This window comes from Talpa occidentalis, unplaced genomic scaffold (assembly GCF_014898055.3).
Source record: "Talpa occidentalis isolate TD23 unplaced genomic scaffold, MPIMG_talOcc4v2.1 talOcc4.6, whole genome shotgun sequence".
Classification (NCBI taxonomy): domain Eukaryota; kingdom Metazoa; phylum Chordata; class Mammalia; order Eulipotyphla; family Talpidae; genus Talpa; species Talpa occidentalis.
In genome coordinates, this window is record NW_023604972.1 from 121,580,126 (window position 1) to 121,596,183 (window position 16,058).

Below are 16,058 nucleotides of genomic sequence, written 5' to 3' on the forward strand. Positions count from 1 at the left end.
AACTCAAGTGGTTGGTTAGTTTGCTCCCAGGACTAGTCACTTCAGTGTAGCAGCTGATAGTTAACCAATTGGCAGAAACCCATTTGATTAAACCAGCTGATTCAGCTAGATACTGCGACTGCCTGAGGCACAGGACACCATTATGGTGTTTTCTGGAAGATACTGCCTTTAATCATAAAGAATGACCCCAGGGTTAAAAACTTTTTGAGAATAGAGCCACTAGCAGAGTAGTTTATACAGTAGGATAACCCAATTCATTTATCAGCATTCACTTAATATTCAAAGATAGTACCTGTCCTTGCTCAATATAGGGCTTGTAAGAACCCAAATCTCTACAGACATTGAGTCTCCTGTACTCTCTCTGCTGCATCCCACTTCTCCAATTCAACATGCCCAAAAAGGAATTTATAATTCCATTCTTCCTCCCCTGAAATCTTCCTTCTCTAGTCTACCTTCACTAGTCACGCTGACAACCACGCAGTCACCTACACTGGAGGCCTGCTGGCTTCAGCGCTTCACCCAGTCAGGACTCAGGAGTAATTCTCAGAATGAGCTCTCAGTTCAGACATTCCCTTCCATCTTTCCTGTCGATATGTCAGTGCAGATATTAGCTAAGTGTTGTAATAAAATCAGGATGGACATTTCCTGAAGAAAGGAGACAGCACACAGAGAGTGTGGTAGATTATAGTATAAACTTGGAGCCAGAATGGGTGGATTTGAATCCCAGTCAATATATATTAATTAGGGGATAAGTCTCTGAGCTTCAGTGTCTTCATCTGTAAAATGAGATTAATGGAAAGACTACCCTACCTAGCTTGTGGTGAAAATTAAGTAATATTAATATACTAACAACACTTGCAACATTGCTGGGCACAGTGTCAGTGTTCACTATCCATATTATACATGTTATGCCAGATGAGGAAACTGAGGCTCAGAGCAATTAAACACCTTTAAGATCACACAGCTATTAAATAATACAGATAAAATTAATTTATCCTTCATAAAAAGCTACACTTTTTTTTAATGTGGCACAAGGGTTCCCAGTGCAATTTTTATTAAGAAAATGAAACTAAAGTATCAATACAGAAAGACATCATATATAGAACAGTATGGATAATATGATCTCTTAAGAAAATGTTCAGTTCATTGTAAGTTTCTCTGTTACTACCTCTGAACTTTGTATATTCTTTTTTTTTAATATGTTCCTTTCATTATTCTCATTTTTTTAAAAAAAGATTTATTTATTTATTTATTTATACAAGTACTGGGTACAGTCAGAAGGGCAGGAGGGTGAGAGAATTCACCAGAACCAGAGCGGGGAGCAGAGCAGGCAGAAGGACCGAAGTACACTGCTGAGGGGAGCAGCGGGCAAGACAGGAGAGGTCTGCTGCACCATGTGGGAATCTCCTCCAGTGGCCAGGGAGCAGCTGGGGATTGAACCAGTGCTGCAGAGGCTGCGGGCAGCTTCACAACCCAGCGTTCAACCGCTGCGCCACCGGGGAGGCCCTGAACTTTGTATATTCTTATGTCACTTTATTATTTTTTTTTTTTCATCCATCTCTCCTAAACTACTGGAGGGCAGAGACTTCTCATTGCATAGCTCAGGGCCAGACACATAACAGTCAATTTTGTTAAATTGCTAAATAGCATTGAATCCTTTAAAGAAAAATATCATGTATTTATTTAGCAGATAATAGAAGACAGGTGAATGTGGGAAAAAGCTTTCCAACTATAAAAAGGTATTTAAAGGAAAGTAATATTCGTCTCATCCCATTTCCCAAACACTCTGTTCCTAACCCAAGAGGAAGCCAAGGTCACTAGTTTATTGTCTACCACAAATAGACAATGCTTTGAATTTTAGTGCAATTTAAATACAGTGCTAAGGAGTGTTAAGGAATAGTCAAAAACATTTCATATAAAGTTAGTCAGCATGTGACCATAGATCTGAGGCACACAGCGGGTAGGGTGCAGGAGAGGGCTCAAAACAGGGGAGGGGAAAAGCACAAGGGACTGTGGTGATGGATCACAGGTGCTATGGTGGTGGGAGAACTAAGGGACTGCACCTGAAGGGAGAAATCAAATACTATACAAAAATAAACAATCATGTAAGAAAATGAACAAATGTAATTAAAAAAATAAATTTAGTCAGCATGTTTTCTTCCCAAGACATTACCAATTTCTCAAAAATCCATATAAAAGACAACCCAAATATGAACTCTGTGTGTGTGTGTATGTGTGTGTCTGTGTTGTGTGTGTAGGTCAACAACAGAGAAAGGCATGAGTTCCTGTGAACTCCCTCAGGTCAATCCACCATCTGATTCTACACAAATCTATTTATAGTTCTCTCCTTTTGCATTTGATCTTATGACCCATTTCTTCATAATTCTTTTGCCTGAGATTTCATTTTTTTTTATTGTACTATTTGTTCCCTGGACATGGAAAGACTCAGAGTTCTGTGGCTCGAACAGGACAGCCACAGATGAGATGTCTGAGATCACTCTGATACAACTTTACCATAGTTTGAAATCAAAGTGTTTCCTGGAGAAAGACAGTAACCACTATTTTCAGTGTGGTTTTGTCAGATATCTGCAACCAAAATGTTCTGGAAGACACTTTAGCTAATGTTTTCATAATGAGCCCTCTTAAAGGGACTAACACTGGACACTGCCTTCTCTTGTGTCACTAACCTGATCCTGTTAGAGGGGTTTTGTCACAGCATAGTACACTAGATATTTGACATGAATTAGAAATGACATTAGACATGCCATTGCTTAAAAATGACATCAAATTGTGGGCCTCCCCTGGTGGCGCAGCAGTTGAGCGCTGGGCTGCGAGGCTGCCCGCAGCCTCTGCAGCACTGGTTTGTTCCCTGGCCGCCAGTGAGGGTCCCACCAAAAACAAAAAAAAAAACCAAAAAAAAAACAAAAAAAAAAACAAAAGACATCAAATTGTACATGTGGTTCTATGCCTGCCTGTGCGTACAGTGAAATTGGTACTGAAATGTTTATTTTCTGCTTCATTTTGAATAGATGCATTCACATGTCTCTATTCCTCCTTGCAGTATTTTTTTTACAAATCTTCCTTGACTTACGATGGGATCATATCTCAATAAATCCACTGGAAGTTGAAATTATCATAATTTGAAGATACCTTTAATATACACCTTATCTGTTGAACATTATAGTTCAGTCTAGCCTACTTTAAAATTAGTCTCTAGTTGGGCAAAATCATCCAACACAAAGTCTATCTTATAATAAAGTGTTGAATAGCTCATGTAGTTTGTTGAGTACTGTACTGAAAGTGAAAAAGGAATGCCCCAATTCAAGACTCGTGGTTTCTATTGAATGCATACTGCTTTTGCCTTGTTGCAATGGAAAAATCCTAAGTCAAACCATTGTAAGTTGGAGACCATGTGTAGTTACCACTTCCACATACTAAAAAAAGCACTTTCTTTCAAAAAGACAAAACACACTGAGTAACAGATTCTCCTCAACATACAGGTGTTCTTAGTCTTCTAAATTTTTTTTTCACTAAATCAATCTAAACCTAAGAATTAAAAAATTAATAGCTATAGTTTTCTTATCTCATCTTTGGAGAAAATAACTCTTTTCTTCTTCCTTGATAACATTCCATTTTCCTATGCTGCCACAATATAAATTAGAGAGTTTATATCCAGACATGTTCTTTCCCTATTATTTCTTCCGGGACTGATACCGACATGGAACCTAGTGATGAGCTGAATGGAGTCTTTGTTTCCACTGGTTTGTCAATAGAAGACACACCAAGAGATAACGGAAGAGTTCTTCCTTCTCTCCTAAATCTAGTTGCTGCTACGTTGTCTATTTGTGAGGAAGTTTTTGGTGCAGACTCAGTGGTCTCACTGACTGTCAATGAGCTCTTTTTATTTGTTTCTTTGTTAGTGCCTTCTTCTTGTTACTTCTCCCTCCTCAGTTTCCATTGGTGAAGCCAACCATGAAGGCATCCTGCCAAGTTATCTACCCCTGCTCAGCCAAGTCATTGCAGTTCTCACAAATCTTAGGAAATCCTCATGGGGCCAGGAAATGATCCCAGAACTCCTAGAGAAAGTGGACCCTTAAATCCTGGCATTATCTACCTTCTATTAGAGATGTTATTTCTTTGTACTCAATTAGAAATTTCCTACTCCATCGACCTGCTTTCCAAGTCCAAATTTTATTACTTTCCATTACTCTGTAAAATATTTCTGTCCTAGATATTGAACTCTTGTATTTAGAATAACATTTTGAATAAGCATTTCTGCCTCTTTTTCAAACATACTCCAGAATCACAAAGCTCTATTACTATACATACAGGATTGCAAACTAAATGGGTGTTTGTTAAAAAAAAAAAAAAAGAGAGAGAGAGAGAAGCACATGGCTTAATCATTTGCAGGAGAATTATAATTTTCATTGAGTTTAATTGGGTAAATTATATAATGAAATGACACTACTGTATGAGAGCATCTAGCACTACTTGCTGCTTGGCCCCTACCAAGACATTAGCATTTCTCTTTTTGGAGTTTCTCACCAGATGTCTACCAGTCAGCAGAACAGCGAGGCAAGATGTCAGAATGGTTAAGAGAATGTCATCTGGCACTAGACAGCACCAGACAGCTCTAGTATTTACTAGCTGCATGATTTTGGCCAAATTACTTGTCCTCTCCAGACTCAATCTCCTCATCTATAAAATGAGGATCATAGTAATTATATCTATACCCTCACTTCATAGACTTGTTTAAGGATTAAGTGAGCTAGTACCTAATAAAACATTTAGAAAGTAGCTGAGATACTGCTATATAGGATTATATAGCTATTGCTTGACTTAACAACATCTGTAATTTAAATCAATAAATGGAGAGCGCTTACCACACTTTACATTGACTTCCAAAATAATGACACAGTATTGAAACACTTCTTCCAGGAGTGTATTCAAACCTGGGAACCTATCAAGAAGGCATTTTTTGTGTAGTCCCCAGGTTCATGAATGGTACAGTTCTTTAAGTTCTTTTTACATCTTGAAATAAAGTTTTTATCATTTTCTTTTTAAAAAGTTTTATTCTGTAAGTCAATCAGGACATTTTCTCTTTGAACACCTCTACAATGAAGTGAGCAATCATTAATCATCAACAATTACTAAGAGGCGCCAAATATGTTGGAATATATCTAAATTCTTGTGACAAATTGCTCTTTTGCTGTAGTCTCCATAGGATTTAATAAGCCTATTTTCTAGATAAAGTTATAATTCTATTTAGATGCTGCAGAATTTTCTTAGCTTTTATAGTCATTACTTTTTTACAGTTGGTGGAGATAGTGGCAAATTCCAAGGTATAGAGATTAAACCTGCATGTAAATGCTTCTATTTGTGGCAGATTAGTAGAAATTTAAATTAAAAACACTTTTTTACTACATGGTTTTGGCTTAAGTGAGTACCAGTCTAAAGATTTCTCTATTGGTTCAGTCCAAAATTCTAAATAAATAGCTTTTTTTTTTTCAGGTATATTTTAAAGTAGGATCAATGTTACCCATTAGTAAAAAACTGTAATTTCAGATACAAATAAATCAAGAAAAACAATGATATTTCATTAGTAAAGATTACTGTCAACAATGCAAAGTTAGTAACTGGCTGAAATGTTTCAAAAAAGGTATAGCTATTTATGGCAGGCGCTTTGAGGCAATGAATGAAAGAGATCTGTGTTAACATTTTCTCCAGTTTACCTTTCCCAGTCGCTGGATGAGAGAGGGCAAACATATAAAAGATTCAGCCTCTGTATCTAAGCTTGCTACTCCCTTTCCTGTCAGTACCAGTTAGAATAGAATTACTTTTAGGGCCCCATGCCACATTTTGGGTGTACTAATTGTGTAAATTAGTTTTAAATGAAAGTGACATTGTATAATAATTGCATTTTGGCCAAATCGAGACTGCTTGCTTGTTTTTTTTAAGCTGTTCAGGCCTAATGATTAAATTATCACTCTTCTGTGTTCGTGAGATGGGAAAACATTTGATTTATTTCCCCTTTCCATAAGATCCATTGATTTTACGTTTTGCTTCTTCTAGGTTCCCATATGTTTATGCTATACTGCTCCAAACATACCAACAAACTGTCATTTAATGGAAAAACAACCTTTAAATTCAGAGGAAAGCCTAGCAGAGGTTATCATTTTGAATACCTACAATCAGTCCATCTGATAATATTCCCAGGCAGTTGAGAAACAAGATCCAGGTTTTCTTTCTTTTTTTTTTTTTTTTGTTATCAAATGACTTACCCACAATGACAGCGGTGATAGTGAGCAGCACAAAAGCATTCCGAAATAGGTAACTTTTAACATCTTCCTTTGTGATGTTCTGTACTTTCTTCTTGGCCAAAAGTGTGCGCTTTCGTACTCCTTGTTGAAATCTTTCCATCCTGCCCCCCATCCTGGGCTCTTCTCCGTTGCTTTTAGTCATATTTTACTTCTCTCGAGTGTGTCTTCTTTGCACTTCAATGTCTCCAAATCACCCCCAGAAAGCCAGATCTCTTTGTCATTAGAGAATATAACTATAGCGTGAGAGAAAGAGACAGGAGTTACAGCCTCCAGTGGTGAGAAATCAGTGCTGCTTCACACTGGGAGCGAGCTGTTGGCAAACTGCATAATCTCAGTAGGAAACAGGGATTGGAGGGCAGGAATGCCAGGCTTCAATGCTAGAATGTGCCTCTTTTACTGGACCACGTGTGAGAAGTGAGCATAAATTCAAAATATATGTGTAGAAACTTGTGTTTCATCTTTAAAAATTTGTCTTTCCCCTTCCAATGAGATTATAAAAGGATTCATCAGAACGGGGTATGAATGGGCACCCATTGCATCCATCCTACTCTCGAATAGTTATTCAAATGCTTTGCCCAATATGCACTCAGTAAATGTGCAATTGAATTGAATGCAAAGCAAATGCTTAGTAATTATTGATGACATATGCAGTATGTGTGGTGAAGGCATACCCAAGTCAAGAAAATGAATTGTGATAATGTTATTTTACAGTTTTATCTTTCTGTGATATGTAATTATTTTCTGCATTAAGGAAAAAAAACCCTCAATAGTATCAACTAGTAAATATGATCACAAAATGAACACAAGTACCAACAAACTCTAGAAATATATTTGCTTGTTTTATAGGCTAACTTAAATTTTTTTTCAAGGAAATAAGCAAAGTAGTCTGGACCTTCTATATATGATCTGAAATCGTAATTCATTTCATTGCTATTATAAAGAGAAGGGCTAAGTGGCATTAGTCTTTGTGGCAAAAATACTGGGCGCTTCTGAGGAAACTATCATTGACTTCTAAGTATTTTAAAATTTAGGATTTCCAGCACAGATGAGGAGATGACTCCAATTTTCATTCCAAACATTACAGTGTGTGGTTTCTAGTTTCTTCAAAGTGCTCCTAGGTTACTTAAACATATCTAAGTAAATCTCTCCTTGGTGGAAATCAACTATTTTGAAAAAAATTAAAGGATTCCTCCTGTCTCCTTACACAACTTCTAATCCATAATCTTTCCCCTGATCAATCCCAATAAAAACCAGTTGTGCCAATGGAGTGTATCTGGCAGTGCAGGCAGCCAGGGTGTGTGTGTGTGTGTGTGTGTGTGTGTGTGTGTGTGTGTGTGTGTGTGTGTGTGTGTCCGAAGGGAACTGGAAAGCAAAGAACTCCTTGGAAGCTTTTGGCAAATCCAAGTGTAGAAAAAAAGATTTGTCTTAACAGTTTTTGACTTTTAAATAAAATTGCAGGTTGGGGGTCAGTGCAAATAAGACCTCCTACTGGTTTAAAACTTCGCAACAGATTAAAAGTTTAGGGGGAAGTGAAGGGGAGACAGGAGAGACCAGATTTTTTTTTTCTTAACTAATCTCTGATCCCCTTTAACAGTCCTTTTTACACAGAGGAGGTCAGTCTTGATTTTTATTAGATCTCGAGTCACAATCTGCCCCCAATCCATCCTGAAATGACTCAACCCCACATTAAGAGGAACCCGGGATAAACAGACACCGCAGGCTCATAACATTAAATTACCCACACGGACTTTATCTACCAAAATGGCTAGCTTTTACTCTCGCTACGCCTCTGCTTGGGAAACAAAATATATTGGCAGAGAAATGAAAGGAGAAACTAAACGCAGCAGGAACACAGGACGCTAGACCTACCTTTTCTGATTCTGTAATGGGAGGCAGATTCCCCAGCAATGACAAGGTGAATTCCCCAGCAGGTAGAGCGGAGCAGCCGCACGCAGGGAGCGCAGCAGGCATGTGCTCTGAAACTGCAAGTTACTATCAGAGCAACTTAAGAAAAGGGGAGGAGTCTGTGCCCAGGCAAAGGGGAGTGGGGAAAAAACGAAAACTCCACAGGCAGGCAGAGGGGGAAACCCGGGGTTTCTGGAATATTGATTAATCTTGGCGCACCAGAAGCATGCTGGCTGGCTTTGTTTTGCTCCTTAGACCACTTTCACGCTTTGTCAGTTCGTTTTCATTCGAAATGCAAAACCTTGACTAGGAAGAACCGAAGAGTAGGGAGCACACACACACTCAGAAAGCTGGAGTCTTGATTAGAACGTTTCCAAGAAGACTTTTCTTCTACGGCTAAATTTAATTATTTCACATTATTACAGGTTTGCTCCCCTTAAGGAAACACGAGAGTGTGCTCTTTTGCCTGGGTGTACAACAGTTAGGAAAGAGTCCCTCTTTTGAGAATTGGGGAAAGAACTCACATTTCTTGGGAAGACTCAGAAAGCAATCAAGGAAGGAGGAAAAAATGCTTACTGCAATTCTCTAAACTTGCCTAAATTTACTCAAAACACAAGATGAGACATGCCTTTGTGTTAGCATTTTAAATCCATTACAACAAATCTAATTGAGCTCAAATTGCCTGCGTGGCAAAGACTAAAAAGGTAAGAAACACAAAGAGAACAGGATCTTTGCTAGCCTAGAAAGTGGAAAGCATTTTAAGACCAAGAGTGTAAACCTACACTTGAAGCCCCTTGATTTCAAGATAAGTTGCTGGACAGATAGATGGCTTCATTTTGAAGGATGCTGAATATCTCCACGTTCCTCCTCTGTCACTCTACACTTTTATTAGTAATTAGGAAATTCTCATTGCCTTAGAATGTAGCTTGCACTTCTAACCCACTTTTCTTCTTCCTTCTTGAGAAGGGAAGTACATGGTGAATAGATTTTTAAAAAAATAAAACTTATTTTCGAGCAGGACTCAGCTCCAAAATTTAGAACTTGTTCAGCATGAAGAAAATAGTTTAATAGAAACAAAAACTCAAGCCAAAATTACAGTTAGAGTTCTGTATTCTTGTCCCTTAAATATCATATTTTACAAGCAAAATCTGCTTAATTCTTGTATTTGTAGCCAACATGATATTGTGCCTTTTTTCCCTCATTAACAAATCCAGGGGGATTCTAAAGATACTTCTCCTGCCAGCTTCACTGTTTCTTGTATGCCCCTTTGAACAGCTGCTGGTTGGGAAGCAATGGCACATCACGTAAATGCTTTACAATTTTGCGAGTAAATGGCAATTAGAACGAGGGATGTAATTTTTAAAAAAAATTTATTTATTTGGTTTTTTATTCTTACAATATTTGCTTTCTTTTCTCAGGTGTAGTTTCCACAGAATTTCTACCACCAATTCACCGGTGCACCGTCACCGTAGTGCCCTGTGCTCTTCCCGCCCTTGTTTTGATCCCTTTTTCACCCCTTCCCCTATAGAATGTCTCTGATTTATAGTTGTCTATTTATTTTTGTTTTATTGTGTTGTGGGTTTTTTTTTTTCATTGTTATTATCATTTTTTCCCCTTGATCCTCTATATTCCTCCTATAAATGAAGCCATCTGGTATTTTTCTTAAAAAGATATAATTTTGATAGTCCCAGCCCTAAGTATCTCTTCCTACTGATCTGTTAGTCATTGAGCATCTGTACCATCTTCTTTAACACTAAATCATATTTTGTCTTCTGCTCCTTTCTTTCTAAAATCACATTAAGTTTTGCCTTCTCAACTAGACTATAAGTTCTTTGAGGGCAAGAATTAGCCTTCCTTATACCTGATCCATAATAAACATTATATCTTATAAATGAATAACCTAATACAAAGGTAGGAAACAAAATGCTTTTCAACCTCCTGTGTTAAAACAAATCTACTAGTTTTTATTTTGGCGTCTCTGGTCAACAGGCATACAGCAGATGTTTCTCCAGAACTTGTCTACTTTTTAAAGCATTTACTTATTACACTAATTCTTATTTGAGCCTTGTGACTAATTTGTCCTTATCTCTGTTGGAAGTGACTTCTATTTCCAGGGAACTTAAGAGACATCTTTAAATGATTTTAAGTGGAATTTCAAGCCAATTGACATTTCCATTTTCTGATTCTTTTTTCCATAGGCAAGACAAAGGACTGGAACAATCACACTTTGGTTAGTGTAGAGATGAGAAGTTCCTAACATTCCCCCTTTTTTCTTAATCCCTACAACTTGGTTAAAGACCATGTCATTAGTTTAGTTTGTCCAGACATTATGGGAGTCTGGGATACCCCTGAGAAGGGAAGTAATTCACCACTGAAAGTTTTGTTGGCTGTAATAAAAACCTAATGAGAAAATGAGATGCAAAGAGTCTCAGTACAGAGTTCATCTGAATTACAAGGTTTTAGTGTGCCGGAAATATTGGGAATTACTTCTTTTAACCACCATTTTCTCTTTTAAAAAGCTATCGCAACAATGCCCTGGGGGCAATGTGGGTTTACTCAACACATACTTCTACCTTTCCCCCTATGCTTTAAATAAGACCCCTGAGCATTCATACACTTTTTTCCCTCATAGAAGTATTCAATAAGTGAGAGACCAAGAAATTATGAACAAGCCTCTGTATGTTGTATTTTATTTAAAACTACGCTGGGTAGAAGATCCAGAGCCAGGGAATCATATTAATTTTAGTTCAAGAATGAAACCCAAGAGTGAAAAAAGAACCACATGTGGTAAATGCTGCACCTTTTGAAAAAGCTGCCAAGATTTCTCTTTGAACATTCTATTATAAAGTATGTTGTAGGTAAATTCTTTTTTTTTTTTAAGAAAAAAATCATCACTAAAACAAGAAATAACCAAGTCTAATTTATCCTTAAATGGACTGTTCCCATTCATTAAAGTGTGAGGAACGGTGGTTAACATGCATGTGAATATTACAGCATGAAATAGAACTGGCCAACTTCAGCATTCACAAAAAGAGAATTCTAGAATTTGAGGAAGAAAATACGTAGAAAATTTTTTACCTCTATAGGAGACTTCTCTCTTGTATTTTTAATTTCATGAGGGATTTTGTCACTCCTTGTTCAAATAGCTTGCATTTTAGGGTCATCATAAGGAGTGTCATTTCTCCTTCTACAATTTGGAGACTGTAGAATGAATGTTAAAATAATGAATGGGCCCTGGTTTTAACCCCAGTGCAAGCACTAGGCAGTACTAGGCAGTACTAGGCAGTACCACAAGTACTACCTTGTGGTAGGAGGTTTCTCATTTTGTGTCAAATTTCTTTGGTCTTAAGTTGGGATGTGAAAAGCAAAACAATAAAAAAATCTGTGGTGAGTTCTGTGTAGCTTGATTTTTAACTGACTGGGTTTGTTTTGAACCTGTATGAAACTTGAAAAATCCAGCTATAGAAGTGAACTATAATTAGCCTTTATCACATTCATTCATTCATTCATTCATTCAACAAACCCTGAGCAACTGCTCTGCTCTTAAACACCATCCCCTTTCCTCAAGAGCCCACAAGCACACATCCACAATTATTTTGCAGTGGGTAATGAGAGCCCCGCAGAGATTCATGAGAACTTTGTTCTGAGGACTATTTACCAGATACTCTCCCCAGAGACCCAGATTTTCTTGAAGGAGCCATGCCTGGCTCAGCAGGGTATGTCCAGGTTCCAAATAACAAATTAGAGTACTTGAACTCTGCTCCTAGGTAGTAGTGAGCCACAGGATTTAAGCACAGGTGATTTTGATTTTAGGTCAGTACAGTGCTTTAGGTGAATAAAAATTGAGTTAGGAAGCTGAGGTGGACAAGGGACATTTATAAACTGTACCCGTTCACATTCACATTAAAAAAAATAGGTTCTGATGAAAATACAATCTTGAGGCCCTTCAAGGGAAGTCTGGTATTAGGTCCAGACCCCCACGTACTCTCTGAGTCACTGGACTTACTGCTTCCTTTGTTTTATTTGCCAGCAAGTTCCTCGAGCACATTCTGATGTTTTGACCTGATAGGGTTTAAGAAGCGGGCTGATCAAGGGGAGAGGACTACTGAGTCTAACATAATAGGGAAGAAGGGCAAACGGAGCCTCCTATAGAGATCCGCAAGTGGGGAGACTGTATATCAACCATTTTCTTCATACTAAAACTGAGGAGGGTTTGTGTGTAAACGAAGATTTCACAAGTGTTATTACTATTAATTATGACTTATATTGTGAAATGGCATTTTCCCCAGTTGCTCAACATGCGCCAAAACTCTGAAGGACCAGAATCTTGGGTTAGCTGGGAAAGCTCACATAGGTTAATTGGAATTACGGCCTTCAGCAGAGTTAGCAACAAAAGCAGTCCACATTTCTAAAAGACTTTTTAGCTTTATAGGAACTTTAACACGATTATCTAATTTAATCTTTGTAACAATGCTTTGAGGTACATTCTATCGTTACTGGTCCTGTATATACAGACGTTGATGTGGAATTTCATAGGAATTAAGCAATTTGCCCTGGATTACAGTCAATGAGTAAAACAAAGTTGTTTACTTTTCTCGCAACTTTGGCTTCTCATCTTTTTCAAAAAGAAATCCCAGGAGCTTGATAGAAAGGAAAGTAAAGAACATTAAAAGGAAGACCTAGTGTCCGTTATTTCTTCTGGGAAGTCCATCCTTCCTGTCCTCAAATCCTTGACGGGAATGTTGTCTCCCCTGTGTGCTGCCCGGGCTCCCGGAGCTTAAATTTCCACAGCAATTACCACTCTGTGCTTCAACCCTCTCTTTCTAGACTGTGGACTCTTTGAGAGCAGAGCCTGTGTATACAACTACTGCACACTCAGTAACTGGCACAGAAGGTGCTCGGTCAAGAGTTGTCGCCTGAGTGAATGGATGACAACACAGTGATGAAGAAGAGGAGAGATTTCATCAGGTCAGAATATCTCAAGTTCTAGAACTTGGAGAAGGGATGTCAGTAAACAGCAAACTTAATGGAAGGGAAAAAAGGTCAATGATTTTCTTGTTTTAATCATTACAATATAAAATAGATCCAAGTAGGGGCTGCTCTCATAAAATGGGTGTATGTGAGGGTAAAGGTTAGCTCCTATCTCAGTGTCCCAGCCCCTGAGGCTTCTCTTTAATCCACCATCATCCTTGAAACCAGGATGAATAAGGAAGTCAAGTAGTCCACTGAGGCCTTGGTTCCTTCAGTGCCAGTTTAGACCTTGAGTCCCCCATTCTTGCTTTCGTCACATTTTCAGTTACTAAACTACATGTTCCTCCCCTTTAATTTTGAATGTGTTTTGTAAAATGAGGTTAGATGACATTATTTTTCTCTAGTTACTTACGAAAGCAATTTGTCACGCCAATAATGGGCTTGCCCTATCCACTTTGGTCTATGTCGTCAAAGACACACATTTTTATATGCACTCAATGATTAATGGTTTCTCATTAGATTTCCCTGCCACAAATTAAACACAAACATCTAAACAGTCACCAAAGGCAGTTTATTGAGGGGCATGGGTTTTATGAAGCACAGTGATGACATGAATCTTTTATAAGTGTTTGCTGGTATAGAATCATAATTACAGCAATCAAGACAAATACACATCTTTTGTAAGGAAAAAGTAATTATAATTTAAAAGCACACAGCTCAAAGTTGCCATCACAAAAACGACTATTATAGCAACTATTTCGCATTTGGACATTTTTTTGGCAGGAGGTCTGGGCATTGTTTATTGTGAGTCAGAAACAGGCACTGAGAAAATATGCAAATTTTTTAAGCAAGAGAAAGTGCAGCATTGAGTTGAGAAAACAGGGTGAATGGTGGAAACTGTCTGGGCCTTGAACACAAATCAACCTTAGTGGCTGAAATAATTTTTGGTCATTGGTTGTGTTACATTAATCTGAGGTAAGGTCAGAATAAAGTTATTTTATGCTTAAAACATACATTCAAGATTTGTGCTGTGCTCCTTTGTCAAAGTCCATCTTCTGCAAATGCTTTGTCTATAGACTGAATCTAAATTGAAAGACATTGGGAGACAGCCTCCAGGACACTTACCAACTCCATTTTTGCGGGCTGAGCAAGGGAATTGCTGGCAGTTCACCACTGGGTCACAGGAGAGGTAAAGTCAACCCTCTTGACTCACCCAGCTGCCTTCCCACACAGGATCACACCTGCTGAAATCAAATTAACTCAAGGTGACCAGTTCACTTCTGGCCTCAGTTGTAATACTTCAGGGTATTTTATTAGAATTGTATTAGTCCAGTAAGTCCTTCAAAATCTAAGCGTCAACAGATGCAGGTAGGGGAGAAAATGCGGCTTGGGGAATAATACACTGAGACTGGGGTTGGGTTTTGTAAGCTTAGGCGTATGTTGTGATCCTTCCCTCTAAACTAAAGGTGAGATAAAAACCACTTTTCAAACCTTTTAAGTTTATTTTTTATTTTAAAGATTGATTTATTTATGCATAAAAATTTATTTATGCATTTATGCATTTATGCGTACACTGGGGTGTAGGCTAGAGGTGGGGGGGAGAAGATTCACCAGAGACAGAGTGGGGAGCAGAACAGGCTGATTGACTGAAATACACTGCTGAGGGCAGCAGTGGACAAGGCAAGAAAGGTCTGCTGCGTCATGTGTGTCACCTCCCTGGCCGGGGATCAAACTCATGCTTCAGTGGATGCAGATAGCATCATAATCTGAGACTTACCCCTTGTACCGCCAGGGAGGCCCCTCAAACTTTTTTTTAACCCATTGTGCAAATAAAATCTCACAATCAAACACACAGCCATATGGCACCTCAGAGATAAGGCTATGTGAGGTAGGGAGCCCAGAGCCACTAATTTACCCTTCCCCTGCCTTTCCCTCCCCCTTCTTTTTCTCCTGCTCCCACTTACAGTATCTGTACCTTGAGTGGGTTCCCCTGGCAAGATATGGAGACAACTGGATCAGGTAATTCAAAGTATATACTCAAATGCTGAGAATAACATTCTCATAACTTTTGAGGAAATAACAGAAAGCATAAAGAATGCCACAGTGTTTGTGAACCTCAATTAATATATCTTATGGTGATATGACTTGTTATTGTTTCTGCTGTCAGGCCTAGGAGTAGTGTGGGGTGGGGGTGAGTAGTGATGAGACTGACTGGACTGAGGGTGTAGTTATATATTTAGTGGCCTTGTGATGTAGCAAAGCCTCAGGACAGGTGTGAGAAGTAAAGCACAGACAAATTAATGGTTTCCCAAAGTCAACCAAATGGATGTCAAAGTCAACATAAGAACCCAGTGCTCATACCCTCCCATTCTAATTGTTTTCAGAGAAACATGTCCCACAATACCAACTGCATCCAGTAACAGTCTGGTATCATTTGATTCATTTATGAGGCAGATGTTTTCAAATCTAACATTATCAAGCAATTTTGTCTAATATGGTCACCACTAGCCATATGTATCTGTTGAATACTTGAATGTATCCAGCACTAATTGAGATGCGTGGCAAGTGTAAAGTATACTTTGGATTTCAAAATGTAATGCCCCCAATGTAAATTATCTAATTAATATTTATTTATGTTGATTATGCACTATAATGATAACATTTTAGATAATAGATTTAATAAAATGTATTTAAAACATGCTAAAATCAAGTTCATCTGTTCTTTTTGTGTCTTTTTTTGGTCACTAGTAGAAGATTTTCAATTACAAGAAGAAAATTTTAGAATACATACATGCCTCGTGTTATATTTATATTGGACAGTAATAAAGTGATTGATCTTTATAGAGGAGTCCTTTGAAATGG

At 38.1% G+C, this 16,058-nt stretch overlaps 1 protein-coding gene across 1 annotated transcript in view; it reads right to left on the reverse strand.

Annotated features, from left to right (window-relative positions):
* SLC1A3 (solute carrier family 1 member 3) overlaps positions 1-8,284 on the reverse strand; it is an 80,582-nt gene extending 72,298 nt beyond the window's left edge. Inside the window, exons 1-2 of the mRNA XM_037529069.2 lie at positions 8,190-8,284; positions 6,282-6,553 (exon numbers count right to left, since the gene is read on the reverse strand). Of these exons, the coding sequence (XP_037384966.1) occupies positions 6,282-6,462 (181 nt within the window). The 5' untranslated portion in view covers positions 6,463-6,553; positions 8,190-8,284. The remainder of the gene's footprint in view (positions 1-6,281; positions 6,554-8,189) is intronic.
* Between the last annotated feature and the right edge of the window lie 7,774 nt (positions 8,285-16,058).